General features: G+C 44.7%; 1 protein-coding gene across 5 annotated transcripts; it reads right to left on the reverse strand.

Annotated features, from left to right (window-relative positions):
* Window positions 1-622: 622 nt before the first annotated feature.
* On the reverse strand, window positions 623-25,414 carry mgat3b (beta-1,4-mannosyl-glycoprotein 4-beta-N-acetylglucosaminyltransferase b). Of its 5 annotated transcripts, none has more exons than XM_066707152.1 (3): window positions 24,487-25,385; window positions 5,797-6,187; window positions 623-5,682 (listed from the first exon to the last, which is right to left on the reverse strand). In XM_066707152.1, the coding sequence occupies exons 2-3, from the start codon at window positions 6,184-6,186 to the stop codon at window positions 4,231-4,233; spliced, it is 1,842 nt and encodes a 613-aa protein (XP_066563249.1). In that variant the 5' UTR covers window position 6,187; window positions 24,487-25,385; the 3' UTR covers window positions 623-4,230. The 5 variants fall into 5 exon arrangements, 4 of the variants coding, with proteins under 4 accessions (XP_066563249.1, XP_066563250.1, XP_066563248.1 ...); XM_066707153.1 differs by lacking the exon at window positions 24,487-25,385 and adding an exon at window positions 11,015-11,163; XM_066707151.1 differs by lacking the exon at window positions 24,487-25,385 and adding an exon at window positions 8,999-9,105.
* Between the last annotated feature and the right edge of the window lie 1,483 nt (window positions 25,415-26,897).

Consider the following 26,897-nt stretch of genomic DNA (forward strand, 5'->3'; position numbering starts at 1 on the left):
CTGTGTCTGGCGCCAGAAAAAAGGCGGTCTTCGTGCCGTGCTGGGGAGAGGTGAGCCTCGATTTCTCCCGTCGGCCAACGCAAGTGTCGTCATCTATAGCGTCTATAGCGTCATGTGACTTTATGGTCACCGGGTCACTGTAAGAGACAGAAACGGCATTTGGAAATTGGCCTCTACAGAGAAATACAAATCACACTTTAAACAGAAAACCAACAAATAATGAGGGATAACATATCAGAGTGTTTGCCTCTCCTGCTTAATATGTGAATATGTTTAGCTCCTGTTAATTAGTAATGAATCGCAATAAAATTATTAAGGTACACGCTGCAGGATGTGTGGATTAGCTGACTGATGTTTACCCAGTCTGCCACACCGGTGTTTTTGATCTGAGTCGAGCACTCGTTTCATGTCCCCTCCAGGGCTCCGTAGTATTCACATCTTATCCAGTATCCAGTCCATGGTTTACACACAGCGCACTTCTGTCTTAATCCCAGTTCAGTCAGCTGGACGCTGTGAACAGTTATCTCTCTGGGTCCTAATCAGGGTCTTCACAGTCGACTGACAGCTGCCCCCCTTAATTGGACTTATATATATATAATAGTAAAAAGACAAACAGCAGTGCAAAATTTTAAAATTAATTTATTATATTTATTTTTCACAGAATCCTTTTTTGATTCCCCCCTCCCAGCTCAAGGTTAACGTACAGCCATTCACATACAGAACAATAGTGCGTTATCTATGTACTCATGTATTCATAAATATACACCCTCCATTATTAACAGAAGAAATAATATGCCTCAGGGTTTGTTTGTTTCTGTTAGTAAAATCCCTCTCTTCCTCCCCTCCCCCCCTTCTCCTTCCCTCAGTCTGAGAGTTTGTCCAGGGTAGGGTATACGAAAGTGGCACCCAGGAGAGTAATAGTGGCTTTGACCCCCTCGTCGACAGGCTAGCACTGTGGGCACATAGCCCCAACAGCTCCGTCCAGGGCTCTGGCAGGGGGTGTGCACGGCCCAGTGCAGGTGGCGATTCCAATGCCAAAAGGCAAAGCAGTCCATTGAGAATGTGATCAGTAGTGTTCCCACTGCGTCAGTGGTCGTATGCGAGAGAGACAGACAGACAGACAGACACACACACACACACACACACACCCATACCATCTTAGCCCAGTTCAGCCAGCTGGACTCTGGACAGTCATCTCGCTGGGGCTGAATAAGTGTCTCCACAGATGATTGACAGCTCCCCCTGACACACCAGTAGAGTGTAATGGACAGTGTTTATTACACTACAGCAATGGCAGCATCACACTGTCTGTCATGGGGGGGGGAAGGGGGTAGCATTGCCTGCTGCAGCTGTGTACAAGTCCTAGACTCTTCAACGGACTGTGGCCCAGGATTGGGTGCAATTCAGCAGGCTGGAGTCACAGGTAATAACAACAAAATAATATATATACATATATTTTTTTTAAGTGGTTACAACTGACACCCCCCACCCACCACCATTCCCCATCACACAAGAAACGAACTGTGCAACCCAATGGGCCTTCCAGGCAGCTGAAAGTTTGGCTTCTGTGCACATACCATATCTACCTGGGAGAAACTGCTGCCTGAAAGGAGAGCTGTATTGTAAACAACACCCAGACAGCACCTCCACTTCCCTACATGAGCGCAGTACTTCAGCTGCACTGAGGCTAGACTGGGAAGCAGGAGCTCCCGGATAAGCATAAAAAATATGTATATTTAAAATAAAAAATATAATCAATACAGGAACAGGTTGGTTACTGGTGCTTTGGGAACGGGGGGGGGAGGCCTCCAAATAAATTATGTGGATGGATACATGAATAGATAGCTAGACTGATAGATATAAAGAAACTGACAGGGAAAGCAAAAGAGACCGACAGAGATAGACACCGATAGAAAGACTGATATAGAGATAAACAGAAAGACAAACACCACACAGACACAAGGGCGACTGCTGGAGATTTAGAGAGACAGACAGAGACTTCTAGACAGACTGGGACCACTCAGGAGGCCTGCTGCAGGTGCAGTCCCTCTTGCTGCAGTACATTTCTCCTCTGCAAAACAGGCCTTGACTGCTGAGCCACACTGCCCCCATGTGGCACAACCACACCCCTACAAGAGACAGGGGGAAGTGATCAGTAAGTGATTTTGTAAAAATGCCAAACATAGCTGACCTACAGATAACTCACTATGCAGAACAATGTAACCACAGTGAACAAGAGGGAAGTTAAAGAATAGTCTCTTACAAACCAGTCAGACTGGAGACAAAAGGGGCTCACTTTGCTGTGAGCAGTGTGGCAGGCAGTCAGTATGTATATATTCATTCCAGTTTGAAAACTAAATGAAAGTAGCCTACCCTCCTACTCCACAGTATATGCATGTGTCATATATGAGAGAGAGAGAGTCTGACAAAATGACAGACACACATTTGTTCATGGTTTTGAAGTGTCTTTCTGCCAACCTGCCTCCTAGGCTCCCCCACCAGATGAAAATCAAAAAACAATTATAAAGTCCATGTCCACAGGCCACATGCTTGTCTGCCCACCTGTCTCTTCCCTTTTTAAATCCAGGAGTGGATCAGCAATAAAAAAAAAAAAGAAAAACATAGTACAGGTAACAAAAGTAAAATATAACACTAAAGACAATTTGTTAAATAAAAGAAAAATACACTAGCTATCAGAGGACAATGTAACAAATTACACCTGTGCTGGTATCATAGACCTGCTTGCCAGCTGCTTTGGGCAGTCCTGCCAGCTGTGACACTACAGCAGGTACGGGCACAGAAGGAGGCTCTGGGATGTGCATAGTGTGGAGAATCAGACAGTCAGTCAGTGTCGCAGTCAGACAGCTACTGAAATGGTTCGATGCATAGGAAATCACTGTGTGGAAGTGAAGTCTAGTACAGTATATTGTAACAGAATAACACTATCTTATGATCAGAAGTTGACCGACTGATTGTGAGCCAAGGAGGCTGTGGATTGCTTAAGGACTGAACACCTCAGTGTGTGCCAAGGGCATTATCCCAGTTAGAAATTGTGTGTCAAAGTGCGTCTGTCTGTGGGTGCACGCGTGTGTGTCTTAAGTGGGTGTGGGTGCACATGTGTATGTTGATTTTAGAAACTAGCACTGTTTGCATTGACTTAGCAGGTGAAAGCTATAGTCCACACAGCAGTGTGTGTGTTGATGAGAGAGAGAGACTCCTTGCAGTATATTTTAAACCCAGATAAACAACTGTCTGAAAGACCACAACCAGCCCACACTGAGCCCTGCAGGAGGAGATGCTCAACAAAGCAACAAACAGATCCCACAATGCACTGCTCCTCCAGCTCACAATTTTGTGAGGGGGGTCTGGGGTGGCACAAGCCTCTGCCCCCTTGGACCACAGAGCCCAAAGTGTCCTCTGCAGCCCACACCCCCACAAGTGCCTTGATCGGACTGTGCCCCTGGTATTTACACCTGCCTCCAATTTGTCCAGACCCCACACCCACATCACACGGTTATGACCATCAGTTCGTAACTTCAACCCCCCTACGTTACTGACTGCAATGGGGGTGGTGGTGCCCCCCCCCTTTATTGGCAAGGAACCACTTCCCCACCGTCTCTGCACATCCCTGCCAGAGCTAGTAACTGCCCTCATCGTGACAATAATACTGACTCCGAGTGGATGGAGTTCTGGGAGGGCTGGGCCACTCTGGTGAGAAATACAAAACACACACGCATAGACACAAACAAAATAAAAATAAAAACAAAAACAAACAAAAATACAGAAGCTGTTCTGATCCACAGGCCTCCATACCTCCTCGAAACCCCCTCCCACCTGCAACCTTGCCCCCAAATCCTGTTGTGGTGGTGGGGGGTGTGGATGGATAGAAGGAGAAGGGGGGATTAGGGAGGGTGTATCTGTAATGTAGTTTTGTGAAATCCTGCCTGCTCGGGGCAGGAGTGCACCCCCCCCCCGCCCGCCCGCCCGCATATCAGGACGCACACATCCAAGATTCTGTCCATCCATCCACACCCAGACCCCTGCACTCCCCCCAACTCCCTTTCTCTCTATTCCTTCCCCAACTCACCCCTCCTCTCCTTCTCTTCTTGACATCAGGGTTTTTAGTCTATAACACCCCCTTTTCCATTTCTTCTCCCTTTTTGGCTTAGGGGGTTCTCACCCTCCCCCTTTTCCCCTGCCCTCCTCCTCCTACCTCTTCCCCTCTCCTCTCTAACCTGCCCCACCACCACCTGCCCCCCCCCGGCCGCCATTCCAACCCCGGTCTCCCGGCTTGGCGTAGGGGTTCTCCAGCATGTAGCGGTAGCGCTCATAGTTGTCCAGCAGGTACTGGGGGGCGTACATGTGCTCACGGGGGTCGGAGGGGGGGTACTCCTGTACTGAGCCGTCGAACCAGCCCCCTGTGCGGATGAGCTCCCGGATATAGCCCAGGTCCCTCTTGTCCTCATAGTCGCCCCAGCGCGGGAAGTCACCGTTCTGTGCCGATACCAGCTTGAAGTGGATGCCCTCGGGGGTGAAGCACCAGGAGCAGTGCCAGCCGGCGAAATGGAAGGGGCTGCCCAGGGACCACTGCACCAGGATATGGCCAGTGATGTTCTCGTACCGGCGAAATCCCGGCAGGGTGTAGTACTCGCGCCTGCGCAGCTTGATGCCATCGCTGTCATACACGGCACGCAGCATGCCCAACGTGCAGCCCGCCACCACCTCCAGCGAGCCCAGCTGCTTCCAGAAGAAGCCGTACAGGGACTTTCGCATGTGGATGGCAAAGGGCTCGGTCCAGCCGTCGAAGAGCTTGAGAAACAGCACCCCCTCGCGGGCTGGGATCTCGTCGGCATCGTTGATGATGAAGACGTCGTCTGGCCGTGCCCCGCCCACCCGTGCCAGCCCGTCCCGAGTCAGGTAGGTGCGCAGGTAGTCATCGGCAATCCAGCCGTCCTGCCGGCCGCCATCAGGAAAGTGGTCCAGGAAGACATAGAGGATCTTATGGCGCACATAGTCAAAGGTGCCATCCAGAAGCTTTTGCAGGAAGTGCAGTGGCCGGGCCTCACCGTAGGCCGTGAAGTTGGACTCGCACACCAGGAACAGGTCCACAGCCGGGCCCAGCTCGTGGAAGCGCACGTGCAGCAGGTCGAACTCGTGGTTGACGTTGATGGCGTTCAGCACACGCCGGGGCCGTTCGCGGGGCGCCAGACGCTCCTTCGTGGGCAGGTTGGAGTGCTGCACCATGGTGGGTACCCCACAGTAGGGCCCATGCCAGCCGGGGCGGCAGACACACTTTACTAGTCGCCGGCCTCGACCACGTGGCCTTGTGCCTGCCACCCCACCACCTGCACGACTACCCTCCTCCTGCAGGATCTTCCGCACCCCCAGCACTGCCCCCTCCCCAGCCTCCCCGGTCCCACCCGCCCCCCCTCGGGGTGGGGCCATCTCTGTGCCCTCTCGGAAGCACAGGGCGCCGGCGCGTGTGCGCACGAAGTATGGCGTCTCGTCTTCCTGCAGCTGGAAGGTGCGGCGGTGTAGGTCACCCAGAGGCCCCATGGGGTCTGGTCGGGGCCGGGGGGACTGGGGGTGGCTGGGGGCGGTGGCGTCAGCGCTGGGCCTGGTCTGTGGGGCAGAGTTGGGGTGGGGTTGGGAGGGGGCGTGATCATCCTGGGTCCAGAGCTCCTGAGGGAGAGTGTGAGAGAGCAAGAGAGAGGGGTTACCAAAAAAAAAAAGAAAGAGACCAACTGACCAACCAAACCTCACACTCTCACACACCCCAAAACATACAAATCTCACCTCAGTAGCATCCAGCTCCCCAATCTCCCCCGGCTTGCTCCTCTTGCCACCATCCCGATCTTCCTCTTCCTCCCTCCCCTCACCCACATCCCTGTCCCAGGGTTGGGGCAGCACCTCCCCCGGAGGGGCTGAGGCGCGGCGGGGGGCTGGGGGCGGTGGGGCTCCCTCAGGGTGGGCGCTGGGGAAGCTGGCCCCACTCTCTCCACCCGCCCCACCCCCGTCCTTCCAGAAGAAGCCGGACACCATGATGAAGGAGCGGATGTTAGGGTAGGGGGCAGAGAGCTCGCGCAGCAGGGACACATAGTGCAGGGCCTTGTAGTAGTGCAGGAAAGAGATGACGCACAGGCCCACCGTGCACAGCAGGAACACTCGGTGACGCCGCATTCTCATCCTGCACGGGGGCGTGGGGTACAGGAGGGGGGGGGGGGAAGAGAGCGAGAATTATTATGGATAATATACAGGAAAGGCCCAGTCCCTCAGTGCACTGCTCAGGTGCTGCAAACACAGACTACTTCACTCCCACACACACATATGTTCCCTATTCCCTCACTCCCCCACACACACATACACACACTCTCACTTTGCACCTCCTCTGTGTGTCTCACTGCCCCTCTCAGCCTGGTGCTCACACCATTGTGCCATGTCCGCTTGTGCTTCTGGCAGCTCCTTGGAAGTGCACAGGTCCATAATGTGGTGTGAAGACCAGCCCACAAAAGCATATAAGGGAATGTAAATACATAGCTGTGGTAGGAGAGGACCACCCCCTGCTAACACTACCACCACCAACACCAATAAAGATCTTTACCACCTCACGCCAGATGCACTGCAGGAGAAGGGGATGGTTGGAGACGTACAAAACCAATCAATCAGTGGAGTGGCAGTGCATGTTTACATGCATGCACTGCAGTGTAAGGCCCAGGTTCACAGCTGTAAATAAGCTTTGACCCCATACACCACCACATATAAATAACCTCCAACCCTGTTACAGAGACATTTGCGGTATCCATTAGAAACAACACTTGCTCCTGCACCTGAGAGACCTTGACATTGTACAACATTATGGTCTGCACACGCCAGCGACAGCAGTGGCATGCAACAACCATGGGCAGCTATACGCTCGAGGAGAACTGCACCAGGGGGCAGGGAACACACCTTGACACTGCACGGAGAGGCGGAGGGTAAGAATTGCCATGGGAGACAAGGAAGAAGTTCATGAGCAAGAAGATATAAAGATAGAGGAGAGACGGGGGGGTGAGATTGAGAGCGAGATCCTGTGTGTGTGTGTTAAAGAGGAAGAGATCGTGTGACAGAGAGAGAGAGGGGCATATTTTGTATCCTGCTGGCCAAAGTATAATTCTCTTCTGACAGGCTGAACAAACAAGTCCTACTTAAACAGACATATCGCACACTCAAACACACTTGACACACACCAACTCACTCAAACACTAACACACACCGGCTGCCACACACTACCTCATGCTCACACCCTCTCACACACACTGACCGAGGGTTCAATTATTATTATTTCTTGGCAGATGCCCTTATCCAATTAATTCTCACCACTACAGACTGTGGCTTTGTGCATTTTCATCTTTCAGTGTTTTTTCTTCTTTTCAATTCCACAAGTGTTATTTTGAGAGCTGTTATGACAGAAGAGGATTACTATGATCTCCAACTGTCACTGAACAGACAAGCCAGCCCACTGCAGTTCAGAGGGCAGTGTCTATAAATTGTATCAAGTTGTGTATAATACAGTACAGTAGGGTCTCCAGCCCTGGTCCTGCAGCAATAGGATTTTCTGCTTTACATTACAACTTAGCTCTTAATTACTAACTTATCTGAAACCAGTTATTGAATTAATGTGTAGAGACCAAATTAGGTTGCCATCTCTATACTGATGGACAACACCTATAAACCTTAAAGGATTACAGATCAAGGACCAGGGCTGGAGACCCTGCTGTACTGTACTGTCTCTCTCCAGGACCAGGGCTGAAGACTTGTAGACAGCTGCACTACACCATAAAGTAGTGTTTGCTCTCTGTTATTGAATAGTGGTTTATTACTGCAGTCAACAGTGAGAATTACTGCAGCTGATGGGTCAATCCTGTCGCCTGAAAACCCCCTAATGTTCATCTCACACTGACTGGATTCTCCCTCCAGCCACTCCTCTCTCTGACCCCTGGTCTTTCTTTCCCGTCTTCCTCTCCTTTCTCCCCCTGCACTGAGATTACATTGCACTGCATCGTAGGGTCTATATTGTACTGTATTGCAACTTCAACTAGCAACAGCCGGAGCAACAACACACACTCATTTATACAAATACGCTCGGGTTACACAGACACGCCCACACAAACACACTCGGGTTTAAAGCCTAAGATCTTCACCTTTCGTACAGCCATTATGTACACGCATTGAAACTAAAAAAAGCTGAAAATAAGTTAAATGAATAAACGAAAGGTTTACCAAGTATCGGTAAAAAAGCGACTACATGCACACAAAAGTACATATATTATGAAACACGTAAAAGTTTTGCAACTCCTTGGCGCGTGAGTTCTGCAAGTTCAGACACGAGATATTTCCAGCGCACTCCTCGCATTACAGCGTCACGCTCAAATAAACACATTTATATATGAATCAATACACGCGGACATGCATACATACGTATCGATCTCTCTCGCGCTCTCACTTGTGGCCGTTCCAGTGACTCTTGTCATGTCAATAAACGTCTACTGTTCCTGACATGGTCTCTTCCGTGATCTCCGCCCAGTGTGTGTGTGTGTGTGTGTGTGTGTCTCTCTCGACGCCCGACCTTTGCTTGCTTTCACTCACTCTCTTGCTATTCACACGACTGGACAAACAGGGTCAGTATGCGACACTTGATCTGGGGGTTCGTACTCGACTGCTTTTCGACTTCTTTGTGAAAAACGAGGCAACGACAGTGGTACCGAAATGAACGAACCCGACCGCATGATGATGTATTGAATAGCAGACGCTTTTTACCCAGGGTGGGAATACTGAGTGACAATAGTATTATTAATAGCAATAATTAGAACTTACTTAAAATAGTGGACAAAAACACAGCAGCCCAGTAAGTTTGGTTGAATTCGTGTAATAAGTGAATGGAAAACGTAGCCTGAATAAAATAAAAATCACGTATGGTGATCATGATGATTGTAATAATCAGCCTTATTAATTGTATTACCGTGTGCAGCGCGCGTTGCGATCCATGACAGCCAAGGTTTGTTGCCATTGACTTACAGGGGCAACACCGAAGGCTCGACAAACCTCCTTCCGTGTTGTTCTTATCTGCGCAGGGGGGGGGGAGAAGTGGATAACGTGTTTATCGTGGGACACTAACACTTTGCTTACGCAGCGCCGTTTGTGCCAAAAGTGTTCTTCCGTCAATTTGGTAGTTCATTGGGAAATTCATAATTCGTCAATTTGGCCATTAAACTGGCAGTTTGGTCATATAGTAGTAAATTCATCCAGTAATCTGTCAAGTAATTTGTTATTTGTCCGATTCGTGTACAATTAATCCGTAATTACACTGATCAACTATGTAATTAATGTGGATATTAATTAATATAAACAGACAAACTTCCAAACAACCAGACCAACTTACAAACAAACTTACAAACCAATGTACTTCTGGGGCATAGCTGCCACTGCTCTATCCTCTCTATGAAGTTGAAGCTGTTCATGGAATTCAATGTTTATAATCTGTAGCTCATCTAAACAAAGTTATGCATGTATGTATGTGTGTATGTATGTATGTATTCAGAGAAGACACAGATCGCTGTAACCAGATAAATAGTTATATTCACTCGGTAATAAATACTTTAGGTAAGGGTTTAGTACAGACACATTAAACAACAACCAAGTTTAAAACTTTTTTCTATATTTTAATATTTCAAAGCCTTTTTTAAGGAAAAAAGAAACATCACATCTGTCACTTATTTCGACAGTATTTTAAAAATATGTTAGGCTGCATGTACAATATATAGTGATTAAACATACTTATTTTACTCTAGGCAAATCTGTGGTTAAGCCTTGCCTATTCTAACAATTCATCTTCTCATAAACGAGCCTATGTTAATGGTGATTTTAATTTCCATACGGTTACAGAGACGCCAGTAACGCCCTTTCTAATAAACTGCACCATTATTGGCTGAAGCCGTTTTATGTGAGCCTGGAGTTTTATTGGTTAAAATAGGCGAGTCTGCTCCTATTGGCTAGGAAGACTCAAGTGGGTTTGTCACAGTGCATGATTGACAGTTGGTCTGTTCGCCTGGAAGTTCATTGGTTTGTCTGGAAGTTTGTCTGGAAGTTGGCCTGGTTGTCTGGAAGTTTGTCTGTTTTATCAATGTAATTACAGATTAATTGACATAAATCGGACAAATTAACAAATTACTTGAGATTACGGGATGAATTTACTACTATATGGCCAAACTGCCAGCTGAATTGACACACTTTTGACACAAACGGCGCTCCATACATGCTCTCCGAGACATTTCCTGTCTTGGTGGCTTTACTGCTGTCATTTATGGCACATAATCTGCAGTGTGAATGTAAAAAGATTAATCTAAACAGCCCCCAGATAGCAGCAACCAAAGGCTTTTCTGATTGCATTAGACAGGAATACAGGAAACCATAACACTATCTAGTTACCCAGACCCTACCAAACTACTGCAGTCCACACAGCACTGCCTCCAGTCTGGGCACATATACTATACTAGTCCCCAAAGCACAAGCTTCAAACTGGGTCTTAATACTATACACACACAGATGCACTGTCCCCATATATACACACACGCGCACACACACACACACACACGTCAGCCTTGCATTCCTCCTTCCTTCCTTCCTTCCTTCTTGCTGGCTGCTATTCCAGCTAACCTCTCAGTCAACTGCAACGGAGACCAAATATGAAATTACAAGTCGTCCGATCTGACCCTTGGGGAGTTTCCCTACTCTCCAGAACCCCGATCTGGTTGCATATCGAGCCCCACGTTGATCAACAGTTACAAATAATGCAAGCCAAAACAAAAGTAAGAAAAACAGCAGCACTGTTAAGGGTTAATGAAGAGCTCAGATAGTGCTCTGATTAAGCCATTGACCACCAGAACAGAAGCACCCCAGAAGCAGGGCAGGCACCAATTCGGTTGTGTATTGGAATAGGACTTTCTTCAACGTGAAGAAAAAGATTAAGTCAACTTACCAGGAACTCTATACACAAGAGACGCTGATATTTTTAGGCAATCTTTCTGGATGTCATAACCCTCCTCCCCCCTCCCCTGCTGATGTTTCAGTGATGGGATTCTTGCTCTGATATTCGTATCTGAAGAGATGTGGACCTCGGTTTCCTGGTTCCCCCGGGCCCAGCTCGTTAGTCCCTCCCCCACCTCCTTTCCCCTCCAACACTCCTTCAGAAGAGAGGACTCATCATCTCTGCTGACTTAGGCTTCAGGTGGCAGTGCATGGGCGTTTGCAGTTGGGGGAGATGAAGGGGGAGGGAAGATATTTAAGGAAGAGAAAAAAAAAAAATTGTCAACCCGAAAAAAGCCACAAAAAATCTGACTTCCGCAAAGATGTGTGGAGTTGTGTACCCTTCCCCCTATATTGTCAGAGTCACCGTCACAGGAAGATTAATGCCAAAATGGCATCTTTTAGGTGCCCTACAAACTGCCTGTTCTCCCCACGCCCTTCAAAGGACCCAAGATCTCAGTAAGGCAGTAAAATTAAGTTTCTCTCTAGGTAACATATTTAGTTATTTAAAATATTTAGTTATAATAATATTGTGTGTGTGTGTGTGTGTAATTATATATATATATACACACACACAGTGGGGGGGAAAAGGTATTTGATCCCCTGCTGATTTTGTACGTTTGCCCACTGACAAAGAAATGATCAGTCTATAATTTTAATGGTAGGTGTTTTTTAACAGTGAGAGACAGAATAACAGTAAAAAAAAAAAATCAGAAAAATGCATTTCAAAAAAGTTATACATTGATTTGCATGTTAATGAGGGAAATAAGTATTTGACCCCTTCGACTTAGTACTTGGTGGCAAAACCCTTGTTGGCAATCACAGAGGTCAGACGTTTCTTGTAGTTGGCCACCAGGTTTGCACACATCTCAGGAGGGATTTTGTCCCACTCCTCTTTGCAGATCCTCTCCAAGTCATTAAGGTTTCGAGGCTGACGTTTGGCAACTCGAATCTTCAGCTCCCACCACAGATTTTATATGGGATTAAGGTCTGGAGACAGGCTAGGCCACTCCAGGACCTTAATGTGCTTCTTCTTGAGCCACTCCTTTGTTGCCTTGGCTGTGTGTTTTGGGTCATTGTCATGCTGGAATACCCATCCACGACCCATTTTCAATGCCCTGGCTGAGGGAAAGATTTGACGGTACATGGCCCCGTCCATCGTCCCTTTGATGCGGTGCAGTTGTCCTGTCCCCTTAGCAGAAAAACACCCCCAAAGCATAATGTTTCCACCTCCATGTTTGACGGTGGGGATGGTGTTCTTGGGGTCATTCCTGCTCCTCCAAACACGGCGAGTTGAGTTGATGCCAAAGAGCTCGATTTTGGTTTCATCTGACCACAACACTTTCACCCAGTTCTCCTCTGAATCATTCAGATGTTGGCAAACTTCAGACGGGCCTTGAGCAGAGGGACCTTGCGGGCGCTGCAGGATTTCAGTCCTTCACGGCGTAGTGTGTTACCAATTGTTTTCTTGGTGACTATGGTCCCAGCTGCCTTGAGATCATTAACAACATCCTCCCGTGTAGTTCGGGGCTGATTCCTCACCATTCTCATGATCATTGAAACTCCACGAGGTGAGATCTTGCATGGAGCTCCAGACCGAGGGAGTCTGACAGTTAATTTGTGTTTCTTCCATTTGCGAATAATCGCACCAACTGTTGTCACCTTCTCACCAAGCTGCTTGGCGATTGGTCTTGTAGCCCATTCCAGCCTTGTGTAGGTCTACAATCTTGTCCCTGACATCGTTGGTCAGCTCTTTGGTCTTGGCCATGGTGGAGAGTTTGGAATCTGATTGATTGCTTGCTTCTGTGGACAGGTGTCTTTTATACAGGTAACGAGCTGAGATTAGGAGCACTCTCTTAAAGGGAGTGCTCCTAATCTCAGCTCGTTACCTGTATAAAAGACACCTGGGAGCCAGAAATCTTGCTGATTGATAGGGGATCAAATACTTATTTCCCTCATTAACATTCAAATCAATGTATAACTTTTTTGAAATGCGTTTTTCTGGATTTTTTTGCTGTTATTCTCTCACTGTTAAAATACACCTACCATTAAAATTATAGACTGATAATTTCTTTGTCAGTGGGCAAACGTACAAAATCAGCAGGGGATCAAATACTTTTTTCCCTCACTGTATTTATATATATATGTATGTATGTGTATACACACACACACACACACACACACACACACACACACACACACACACACACACACTTTTAACCATGTTTAAAAGGAAAACCATTTTGAACAAAACTTCTGGCCAGAGTGTGAAGCAAGACAGAGAAAGAAAGCTAGAAGAAGATGGAGAGGAGGGAGAAGGAAAAGAACACAGGGTGGACTGGAGACAGCCCGGTATGAGCACTGTCTGCAAGAGCAACACAAATCTCAGATAAACAGCGCGAGAGGAGTACCACTCCCTCACAGTATGGAAATTCAGAGTCAAATTGCTATCGGTTTGTGGGTCCAGCTTTCAAATGAAACCATCTAGGCTGTGGTTTACGAGTCATCTTATCCGCCCCATGATAACACGATCTCACTGCAGCATCCTCAAGTGCTGTCCTTCAAAACAAATGCCTGAACACAATCTCCCACCCTTACAGAACCAACAGAGTATGCAAAACATGGCTCCTTTCCTGTATATTCCAAATACAGTGGACACATTTACAACATAGTCTGTAATCTAAATATTTAATTAAATTCAGTGCAAATACAGTGCAAATAAAGCTGCCATGATTCTGCCATTTATAAGATGAATGTATAGATGACAGACTACAATACATTTTCAATATGTATCTCAACCTTCTGGTCTCCAAAGAGATCAATCCCTCCTCCTCCCTCCAACACCCGCCCACTTGCTTGCTTGCTCTCTCGCTCCCCCCACCCCGCCACAACATCTGCATTTGCCCTGGTTTGTTTACAGACACCTGTTAAAAATAGATCTTAACTATGCATCTCATTCTTCCAGTCTTTGGTGAGATCTTGCTGCCCCTCCCATCCTTCCCTCTCTCAAATTTGCTTTATTGGCATGATGGGAGTAATCCACTGTTGCCAAAGCAGTTAAGCAACATAAATGTTACATATTCTTCTTACAATATCAATAACAGACAACATAAATACAATGATGCATAACCGCATATAATCCTCTCCCTACCTCCTCGAGTTTGTTTACAGACACCTTCTGTTAAAGTGAATGGTGGCTCTACCTGAAACTGGGCATTGGAATAAAGCAGCAGTCCTGCGACTCAGGGTCGGGCTACAAGGCTCTGGAACCTGGAATGTAGTCAGCTGAGCCCATCAGAACCTGCACACCATGGGTGTGGAATGCAGGATGCCATATAATTACCAGCAGTGCACCATTTCCTGGTAGTGCTAACAGTTGCACATAAAGGTTTAAAGGGCCCCTGAGGGCAAAATGCACAGAAGAGATGGGATAAAGGGAGGGGTTGAAGCAAGCACCCATCCCAGTGCGGCTGTGGGATTCTTCCCCTCCTCCATGCACTGTGGAGGCGTTCTGAAGTGCCGCTGTGGCAGGCTGCCCTACATAGCCAGCGTTGGGAGGGTCGGGGCAGCATGCCTCCTTGCTGTGCTAGGCTGTTGGGAGCCTAGGGGAATCCCATGGCAAACCCAGCTCTTTTGTATGTCCCACAGTGCTTTTCCCTGTGAGAATGGTACATTTTAAATGCATTATATAAATCAGTCGTGTATTGCAAACATTTGGCAACACCAAAGAGCCATAAAGCTAATTTGAATGGAGCTGAATTGAGAGAAGGCAATGAAAGAGAATTGCTTGATTAGTTACTGTTTCTCCTAGCTGCGTCAGTGGCTTTGTGCATCTTTGAGCAACATAGCCTCTTGCACTCACACACACACACAGTTTGTGGAAGTGTGTGGCCATGGGTTATTGTGTGAAAATCTATAGCCCCTATAGTAACAGTACTGTCTACTCTGTGATGCCCCATTTACACTGGCCATGTTTAGGTGCACCTCAGCCTGTGTGCAGATGAGTTTCAGGAGGTACAGTTTAATATATCGTACCTGCCGAGTCTTAAACGGGTCTAGGCGGAAGTATTATAACATCCCCTTATGCAATGTCACTGCATTTTGAAATTGTAACTACAATAATGGTGGCTATCGATGCTAGAGATTCTCTTTCCCCAAGAAAAAATGAGTGCGTTTACCTTGGGAAAACTATGAAATTAGAGCACTTATTCATGTATGGTCAGAATGTGCCACACAGGATCAATTGCTTGGAGCAGTAAGACATTTAAAAGTGTTAGAAAAGATCATGAAAACCCTGCTGGAGAAGGCACTGCATCAGACTGCAATACAGTGTCCTGTGACAAAATAAAGAAACTAAAAATACAGTACAAAAAATGAAAAAAAAAATGCAAACTCAGGCAGTCATATTAAGGTGTACTGGTATGGCACAGACTGGCCAAGGTGCACCTAAGCATGGATAGTGGAAACAGGGTATAAGGTAACACGATTACCACCTATGGTAACAGGACTGTTTACTCTGTAAGGGTAGAACACATTTAGGTCCGTTTACTCTTGTGCAGAAGCATGTGGTGGTATACACCCCCATGGACGGGGGCCGTGGAGCACACACACAGCTACCTTCCCCCGCTCCCAGAGGAACAGTAACATCCCCAAAGATGGTGGCCATATTGGCTCTATCCCCACAGGCCCAGGAAGGAGGGGGCAAGGGAGTGGCTTGGGATGCCTCCCAAGTACTTTAAACGCATCTGGGCTCGGAGCTGCACTCACATTTTGAATTCTTTTGTTTGATTTGTTGTTGGGATTTTTCCATTAAAAACAGGAAGTCACTTTAAAACGCATCTAAAAGCCAATCTGATGTGAGCTCTACCACAAACCAATGCTAACACCCAACAGCACAGGCAGAGGGGCAGAGTAGCTAACATGGTTGGGAACTGCCTTCACCAGATCGTTCATTGTGTGTGTGTCTGCGTCATTCTGCGTGTGTGTGTCGTTGAGTCACTGTTTGCAGCCAGTCTGTACCAGCTAGTCCAATCCCACATAGCTCCCAGACAATGGACACTTTTCTGCCTCTGTTCATTCTCTTCTCAAATATCAGAAGCGCTCAATCACTCACTCCCTCTCTCTCTTTCAATCCACATAATGCTTTCCTTTTCTGCCTTCGCCCTGTAACCCCATCTCTCTCTTCCAACACCCCCTCTCTCTTTCTATCACTCTGCCATACAATCTAGAATAATCAGTAGTTATGGGCGGTAATAAGAACTCAGACACACTCACGCACACCTTCATATTCATACACAGACAGACACACACACACAAAGATAGGTTTATGTATACATACATTCATACACACACTAACCCCACCTACAGGGCAGAGAGAGGTGTGGATATCACACGCAGAACTGATTCCAGGAAACGCCAATGGGGAAAACAGCAATAGGATCTCTGCCAAAACAGAGCACAAGACAAATTGGGAGAAAAAAAAAAAAAAAATGCTGACTGCTTTCGTGTTGCAGGAATCTAAATAAAAGAAAGACTAAAATATTTTTGTACTGAAGCAGATCAAGACTACAGTCTGTAGCAGTTGTTGGGTATCCACTTTCGGCCCACGACCACCCTACCCCCACTACCAACAAAACAATTATAATAAAGTAGTATATTTATGACAACTGCTTAATATATTGTATCAATGCATTCATCCCTTAGTACATTATTGACATGTATTTACTGCATTAGGGCTATATAGCTCTTTTTAAATTAAAATGTGGCATTTGTGGCTTGTAATTGTGGTAAAAGGGGTCTTGTGGCCCAGGCGGTTATTTGACAGCCGAACTTGTGGCCCACTGATTAATTTAGGTTGCTCACTACCACTGGGCTATAGTGTTGTTTAGCTTTTTGCATCTCAGTACACATATATACACACACAGAGGAATAACTAACCCTAATCACTCCAATGTAATTATTTATTTATCTATAAATGTACCTGTGTTAATGTCACTATTGTCATTACTATGGTTTTGATTATTATTGTCATCTTTTATGCTTATTGTTTTTGACAATTGTCATTACTGCTTTGGCAATGATTTAACTGGTCATGCCAATAAAGCTTTTTGTCTGACTTTGAGAGACAGAGAGAGAGGCTTGCTAGTGCACTTCATTTGACTTCCAAAACTACTAGATGCATTGTTTTTACTGATGCATTCAGCAGTTGGAGGGTAAGTCAGATATATAATGGCACAGACTGGCGGTTAGCTTTAACATGCAAAACATATTTTTTTGCAAAACCCCCTCTTACTTCCCATGCAGGGCTGTGTGTGGCATTGAGGGCTCACTCTGGGAGATGTGAACGGTGGCCAGGCTGTATGCCTCATTCTCACTTTTACCCAATTGTGATGTTCACCATCACTGTGACTCTGCAGTAGGACAGCAAACAAAACAGCCCAGTCAATGACTCTGCAGCAGAAAATGTATTTAGAATAAAGATGCGAATAAAATCAAGCATCAAATAATAGCAGTGTTAATATGACATATTGGAGGCCTGCAGAGCCCACTGCAGTCTGTAGCCCGGGACACTTGGCATCAGGGACATGCCAGCTGCCTGCGATTGCCACTTCAGGTGCATTCTTTAATCCCTGTGCCAGGCTCGACTAGGTCAGCGCTGCAGACACAGATGCTGTCTGATGTCCACTTATGCATTTATTCTCTCACACTCACTTCAATACAAAAGTGTAATTTGGAATATTTTACTTAGCAGCCTATAAATACATTTCCATAATTTAAGTACTGTTGGAAATATATTATCTGGCCCAGGTGATTTGTTTGTTTTTAATTCTGCTAGTTCCTTTAGTAACTAATCTATCCTGATCTCTCAGAGTTTGATGGGACTGATTGTTAACCTGTGGCATGTTATCTGATTTTTATAAAAACCTCTGTGAAAACACTCATTTAAAACATTTGCCACATCTTGTTTGTTTTCCAAGATACTTCCATTTTTGCCCTTTATCTGTTTCACTGCCTCCTTTATTGACCTCTTGCTGTTGTAGTATTGAAAAAAAGCTCTTTGCATTAGTATTAGCACCAAGAGCTATGTTTCTTTCTATTTCCCTCTTTGCTTTCCTAATCCCTTTCTTAAGATCTCTTTGCAGTTCAACATATTCTTTGTATTTTGTTTAGCCTCTATCCCTTTTGTATGCATTATACAACATTTTCTTTCTCTTGATATTTTTTGCATACTTCAATTAAACCATTTTGGCCAATGTTTTCTGGTCCTCAATTTGCTAAGTTTTGGTACAAATTTCTCCTGAGTCTCAAATAGTATATTCTTAAAATATAACCCATTTTCAACTGAATCTGTACCCAGTGTGCTCCAGTCTAACTCTTCTAAGTGCCACCTCATACCTTCAAGGTTTGCTTTTCTAAAAATGTAGACCATTGTTTTAGACTTGGTCCATGTTTTTTGGAAGAATGCCTCAAAGCTAACCATACTGTGATCACAGTTTGCCTCTGACTAGTGTCCCTCTGACTCTATCTTGTTGATTTGAAAACATAAAATCAATGAATGCATGCTCTACGATTGGTTCTGACAAACTGAGTTAGAAAGCAGTCATTTACCATCTCAATCATTTCTATTTCTGCTTCTGTAGTCCCAACTGGGCTTTCCAAATCTATGTTTGGGAAATTGAAATCCCCATTATAACAGCCACATCCTTGCTACATGCAGTCCTGATTACATTGTACAATGCAACATCTTTCTGAATATCTGAATTGGGTGGTCTGTAACACACTCCTACCACTAATCCTCCAGATCTTTTATTCAAAAGTTTAACCCACAAAGATGGTTTCTTTACTAGGATCTAATTTGAGTTTTTCTGCTTCAATGTCATTTCTGACATATAATACTACCCCACCACCTCTTTGATTTCAAAATGTCTCCAATCATGTAAAGTATAAAGAATCAAATAAACACAAAAGTCCTTTCCACATCAGGCTATCACTCATAGTGTTGTTTTCTGTCTTTGTTTTTAAAACAAAACACAAACCAAACCCACAATCGCTCTGCTCCTCCCACAACAGGGGATGGACTTCCGACAACGGCTTCGTTTTACAAAATGCTCTGGGATGAGTCCGACAACGGACACATCCGGCACAGCATAGCACGGACGCTTAAGCTAGTGGAACCGAGGCACAAGTTTTTTAATTATGAATATATTTATTATTATATTTCTTAGCAGGCACCCGTATCCAGGGCGATTTACAATATAGCCTATCACATTATTTTTTTTACACACAAACATACAACTGTGTTTTTACTGTAGCAATGTAGGTACAGTACCTTGTTCAAGGGTACAACAGCAGTGTCTTCTACGTAGGATTGAACCCAGAACCCTCTGCAGAGTAGTCGAGAGCCCTGACTACTCCACACTGCTGCCAGTGTTGCCAAAGCCGTGACAGACAGGTCAAGGCATACAGTATGGGAACAATAAATAGGCCTACAGTAAATACACTTTTAAAGATGAAAATATATGTACAGGCTTACTCTCTCTCACATACTCTCTCTTTTGTACTGTACACTACAGTCTCTCTCTCTCCATATCTAGAACAATCCCTCTCTCTGACAAAGCACAACATGATACTGTATGCATTCTCTCTCCATCACCTAAAATCTCTGGTTTAAATTTCTTCAGCACAGTGCAATAATACATGCATTATATTCAGTATATCTACCACTCCCTTCCCTTTCTTTTTCACACACCCTCCACGTCTGTAAGTAAGGCTTTCAGACACTCCCCAAACCAGACAAACTGTACAGGAACACAAGTGACCAAAGCAGTCTGTAATCAATATAACAATGTCATTTGAAGTTAACCTGGAAGCGGCTTGGTGTCCTACACATGGTTGCCATAAATCAAAATGCACTAGTAGTAGTATGCCAAAATTAATAAAATGAAAACAAAAATAGGCCAATGTTTTGTGACACGCCCAAAAGTAAATCAACATGTGGCGTTTCAAACCTGCACTCCCATAAATAATTACCAAGTTCTCAAATTCTTTCGTTTTAATCTTTTTGCATTAAGACTACTTACCAATGATTGCGATTTCAAATATTGGAGATGTGTGCAGCTAGCAAGGGCTTGAGAAATACAAAAGCCCATTGGCTGCGCTTCAAATGCGCCTTCAGTAAGGCCATATTTTCATGGACCGCTCCGCAAACCTCTGTGCTACGTTTCCGTGTTTTCATTGGTCAAGCAACCTTTGACCCTGAACCCTTGAATGTGTCCACACAGGGCAAGAGACGGTCAGGAAACTTCAGGTGGCTGAAAATGTCCTGACACAAGTTAGGAGTAATAATTATTTAAATTTCTGTTGCCTTTAAAAGTACAACTACCTGTTTATTACAAGGAAATATGATTTACAATTTAATTTGAACAAATTTATAAACGGATAGAAAAAAAAATGAATGTCAGTTATAGAATATTAGATTAGTAGCTCGGAATAACAGCATAATATTTTGTGTAAAAAAAAAAGTTAATCATATTATTTCATTTCATACATTTATTTTAATTTTTCTATTAAATTATCTGTGGGAAAAGGGACATAGGTGTACAGTACTTTAAAATAATTATCTTGCTTTATTAACCATGTGACATATTTGATACTGTGCCTGGATGTCAGCCTTCCGTAAATGCGTGTTGTAGTCACTCACTTTCGCATGTATTCCACAATGCTTTGGGTTAAAACCACACCCATGTAACAGACACACATAATCGCTCAAACGCACAACTAGATGAACTGTGGAGCTGGACATACTGCGAAGTCGCACCCCAATGGACACAGTTTTGCATTCACTGCATACTCTCTTAGAAGATGGTTGGTGACATTGGTCAGAGGCTGAGCAGAACCCGAGATAAGTAAGTAATGGATATGACTGGCAGTGTTTTTGCACTGTTTTGCGTTATATATACTTTTGGAATCCTTTAAAAAGACCAATCACATTAACCCCTGCACAATATAGAAAAAGGTAGCACAAAATGTAGGTGCCTATCCAAAGCCACACATGATGAAAAAAAACTATCGAACAAGATGAATTGAGCATGAAAAATGTGCAAGTAATGTTAATTTTAAACCTGCCAATTCTGGTGTTCTCTGGCGAATGCCAATCGCGCTGCACGGTGCTGGGCTGTGAGCACAGGTCCCACTAGAGGACATCGGGCCCTCATGGAGTCTGTTTCTGACAGTTTGGTCAGAAACATACACACCAGTAGCCCACTGGTCATTTTGTAGGGCTCTGGCAGTGCTCCTCCTGTTCCTCCTCGCACAAAGCAGCAGATTACTGCTACTGGGTTGATGCCCTTCTACAGTCCTGTCCAGCTCTCCTCGTGTAATGGCCTGTCTCTTGGTATCTCCTTCATGCTCTTGAGACTGTACTGGGAGAGACAGCAAACCTTCTTGCAGCAGCACGTATGGATCTGCCATCCTGGAGGAGCTGGACTACCTGTGCAACCTGAATGGGATGCAGGTACTACCTCATGCTACCAGTAGTGACAAGGACACTAGCAAAATGCAAAACTAGAGAAGAATCAGCCAGAAAGGATAAGGAGAAAGCAATTATCTGTGGCCACCACCTGCAAAACCATTCCCTTTTTGGGGGTTGTCTTGCTGTTGCCTTTCCAGTGCACCTGTTGTCACTTTCATTTGGACCAAAACACGTGACATTGATTCACAATCGCTTAGGCTTCCTAACTGGACAGATTGATATCCCTGAAGTTTAATTGACTTGGTGTTATACTGTGATGATTATGTGTTCCCTTAATTTTTTTTAGCAGTGTATCTTACCCAGCATGACTTACAGTTTCTCCTAAGAAACATTTCCAAAGCCAGTAAAATATAGTAAGTGCAACACACAACAGTTCTGTCCTTGGTGTGTGCTAAGGGGAGGGGGTGGGGGGAAGCATAGGAACAGAATAAATGACAATAGATGATAATGGTGCCAAAAATACCTCAGCGATCAAGGGCAAGTGGTGTTTTCCGCTGTTACTTCCGAGGGCTTCATACATGATTTCATCCATTCAAATGATCACTTCAGCTAAGGGAGTGGTCAGGTAATGGAGAGTAGAGCTGAAACAGAAACAAACCCAAGAGTGGAGCCCCCAGGGCCAGGGCTGCGTAACACTGCTTTATAGCGCAGCCAGACTTGCAAAAGGGCACCTGATGGGCCGTGTCCCCCCCCGCGAGTAACTCCCCGACTAAATAAAGCAGGGGGTGCTTCACGGGAAGGAAAGGTAGGAAGGAGTGCCAAACAGAGAGCATTCTGGAGGACAATTCAACCTGGTTAGGGACTTTGCTTACCAACATGCTTATGATTACAGATGCAGGATTGGGCTTGCGTGTACATTTTCTTTATGTTCATCAGTTTATTGATCCATGTGTAGGGAGGGACCCATTCAGCCACTAGTTAAGCTTGACGGGAGCTGGGGTATCATTTGTTATTGTAGGTCTATTTATTTTGGTATGATAGAGCACTGTTAAATAATCAACACACCTTCAAATCACCATTCCATGGTCTTTGTGTACACCTGGGGCTAGACCCCACCTACTTCAAGAGCCCAGCACCCAGCATTGTGTTCCAGCCACAGCATCACAAAATAAATCAGTCAAGCCATATTTGTTAGGTATTGCACCCTTTGCAAATATACCACAACACTGCACAGATTACAAGATTGTGATGAATACAAAATACATACACACACTCATTTGCAAAAGAACGCCTCCCCTGGATTAACCTAATAACAGAGCCCTTATACCAAGCTCCAGGAAATTGTGCAATCTGGTGACATTTCCTGTTTTACAAAAATTGGGGGGGTGAAAGTTATTTAAATAAACAGAAGAGGCATTCCACACTTTTTGGGAGACCAGAGTCAGCCACTGCTGTATAAATCACAGAGCTGGGACTGAGAGTTTACTATATATATTATTTAATATATGTTAAGTGTTCTCAATTTTTTCCAGAGCTGTATATTTATATTTATATATATATATATATATATATATATATATATATATATGCATGCATGTATGTAAATAAGTGTGTGTGTGTGTGTGTGTGTGTGTATGTGTGTGTGTGAGTGAGTGAGTGCGAGCATGTGAGTGTTTATGTTCATGATGGGTCGAATGGTCTCTCATTTGTAAGTGAGTGTGTGTGTGTGTGAGTGAGTGTGCAGTAAGTGTATAACTGAGCAATTGTGTGTGTGAGAGTGTGTGTCCAAGCGAGTGTGAACGAGACAGTGTAAGTGTGTGGTGTGTACGTGTCTCTGGTAGTGTGTTCTCTCTATCACTCAAATTCCAATTCAAATTGAAAAAAGCTTTATTGGCATGACTAAGTGTCTTCAGTGTTGCAGAAGCATTGAGAGGCACGTCTAGTGCTCAAGAATACAGTAACGGGGAACGAAAATACAGAATATACATTTTAGACTCAATTTTCAATTCAATGTGCTTTATTGGTATCCCATAAACAGTGTATTGCCAAAGCAATCTCTTGCTCAATTCATATCTTTACGTCTCCATCTCTCTCTGTGTGCTTGTGTGTTTCTCCATCTCTCTCTGTTTCTCCATCACTGTGTCCATCTCTGTGTTTGTTTCTGCATCTCTCCCTCTGCCTCTCTGTGTTTTCCATAAAAGCTGCCTCTTCCCTGTGAACAACTCAGCTGTAGAAAACTAGAATTATCTGGACCGTTTCCACATGTAGAACAAAACGGAAAAAACAAGATAAAAAAACACACAATGTACCAAACGAGGCCATTCCGAACATTGCCAATTTAATAATGACAATGAGATGAAACGCATTCATTTCACTTACTCATACTCCCCCTCCCCATGAGGATATAAGTAGATAGATGGACACACAAATACATAAACAGACACAAACGAGTATTTTCGCAATGTAACCCCAAAATGAACGATTCTGTACCGTATTTTGTGCCACACTGAGATGACAGCGTCGTGAAAAGCATTACGTTGCAAAATGGTTTTGACATTATTTTAATATACCTCTGGCGCCGTAGATTACGCATCACTTATACCCAAAAGGGTATATATATATATATATATATATATATATATATATATATATATATATATATGTGCGTGTGTGTGTAATCAAGACGACATTAACTAAACAGCTTGGTCTATTGTAGCAAGAAAAAAACACAAATGCGTTAGAGAGAGGAAGAAAAACACCGACTTTCCCCAGGAATCACAGTAATAATAATATTATGAGCTATTTGCACGTCCATATGTGTCACTTTCGGGTATAGTACAGTATGATCCTATACAGTCCACAATTATACAACCCCCGCCCCCCCAAGACACACACACACATAGAGACACAAACAGCAGAAAAATAAATAAATAAACATGACATCGACAACTCACCCATCGCCTGTATTTGGTGTCTCAAATGTTCATTGCGGATAAGGACTGCGACTCGCCATCGCGGTGCAGCAAAGCCATCGATAACTATTCTCCCACAATGATTTTTTCTCTCTCTCTCTCTCTCTCTCTCGCTTTTGATTGTGGTTGTTGCTGATTTATTTTTGCCAGATTCTCTCTCAGGTCCACACAGGACAGGGATGTGTATCTGTGGGTCTCTGTGTGGTGAAAGCAGCAGGCGGTGAGCCCTGTCTCCTCAAACGCCGGGGTGTCGTTTACCCTTCCTCGGTTGAAGCTCCCTCGCCGCGCCGTCGCATAGCGCCCGACCGTCCGGGGCCAACATGCACCGGCGACCGGGGGAGCACGTCTCCAAATCTCCCGGCGTGAACCCGGGGCGCCAGGGAGACAGAGTCGGTCCTTCTCAATCAAACGCAGCTTGGGAAATTAATTAATAACGAAACTCCCATCCTCATAATACAAAAAACGCAATCTCCTCACGTCGTTCCAAAACACAGCATCCTCTATCGCCCCTTCCAAAAATATATAAAATAAAATAAGTGCACCCGCGTTATTCTCTCCCTTTCCCCCCCCCCCTAGCAATCGCGTCGACTTTAAACCCAGGGCTAAAATAAAGCGCTCCTCCTATCCCTCTGTTTATGCACACTTTTTTTTCTCTCTCTCTCTCTTTCGTTTTATTTTCTGGTCGTCGTCGTCCTCTTCCTCCTCCTCCTCCTTCGCTGCCCCCCCTCCCCAGATCTGTGCGTTTCTAACCCCAGTCGCTTCACCAAGACTCATCCAACTCTCTCCCCTGTGCTGAAAGTGACGCCTTTTCCGCTCCTATAAAATCAACCAAAGAACCAAAGAACCAAAGAACCAACCCTCCCCCCAACCCCGTTTGTATTTTTCTCATTCTCTTCCCAAAAGCAGAGGAGAGAGGAATGGGGGGGGATGTAACTCCTCCTTCTCTTTCCCAACTCGCTTATCAGGGGGGATAGATGGGAGGGCGAGCGGAACTATAGGGATGGGGGGGGGGCTCAAATAGTAAACAGAGCAAGTGTACCTAACCGGTAAACGGCCTTGCGCTGTGGTAGGAAATCCAATCCAACAACCCCCCCCGCCCCCTCTACATTGGAAGACATTCATATATAGAAAGAGATTTTAAATTAGGGGATTTTGCCAATATCAAAGGCACCTTTAAGGAAGAAGACGTCTGTCGCCCCACCCTCCTCCGAATCCCATCGTTTTTTGGTTAAGGTGGCAAAATGTTTTGACGTGCTTAGCTGAAGGGAAAACAAGGCTTAACAGAGAGAGGGCGAGACAATAATAATAATAATAATAATAATAATAATAATAATAATAATAATAATAATAATAATAATGTTGTAGCCAGTTGATTGCTTATTGTGATTCTAGTCTGTGAGATCAGTCTGGGCTCTGTGACGTCACTGCAGTCACTGCTGTATGGCCGTCGTTGCTGGAACACTTATCACCTGGATCTCACCCTGATCGCAACCTTGACCATGACGGTCTTGTGTGTTTCCACTCGACCCACAGTGACTCCGCAGTTTTCCGAGAAACGCAGGCGAGTTCACTTTCAGCCTTCAAGGATTTCTGGACCGCCCATGCTAGGATATATTCTTCTGATCTCATCTGGGGCTGCCGGAACAGTCCTGGAAATACGGTTTATTTTTTGCCTGCAAAGAGCCCCGGTTCGGGTTGCGTTCGGGGGCAGTGCAGATCCACCACAAAACGCGTCACCACCAATCGCTGCGTTTTATATAAGAACAACGCTGTCCACCATAGTAAACATAAAAAGAAGAAGAAAGTAACTCAGAAAATAAATAATGATATTAAGAGGAAGAAGTAATACGACTAATATTAAAACCAATCTGTCTTCAGGCAATAATTGAGACTTCTATTACAAAGAGCTATTTCTATATTTCTATCACTACATCTTAGTTATGATAACTAATTAGTATACTTCTTGGAATGGAAAGTTCATTTTTATTATTATTATGATAATTAATTAATGAATTCGATCAATGCCCAGTAAAGAAAAAGACAATGAAGATTTGAATACCGATTATTTGTACGTAAATATAATGTGATATATTGGGAGCGCATCTTTTTGCATATTCATCAGCAATATGGATATTCATTTACAAATTACAAACAGTGTGTGTCTCTTTAGATTTAGATCGAATATTCCTTAATGTCCCACGATTCCAAAACAGACTTTTAGACCGGCAGTTGTAGTCGGTTTTTCAAAGTACATATTCAATTCGGTAAATAAATAAGGAGGGTAATTTGTGCAATCATAAATACATAAATAAATAACGAAATACATAGGCCTACATGAATGAATAAATACATTATATATATATATATATTATTAATCCAAGTATTTATTTCGT

This window comes from Amia ocellicauda, chromosome 6, assembly GCF_036373705.1.
Source record: "Amia ocellicauda isolate fAmiCal2 chromosome 6, fAmiCal2.hap1, whole genome shotgun sequence".
Lineage (NCBI taxonomy): Eukaryota > Metazoa > Chordata > Actinopteri > Amiiformes > Amiidae > Amia > Amia ocellicauda.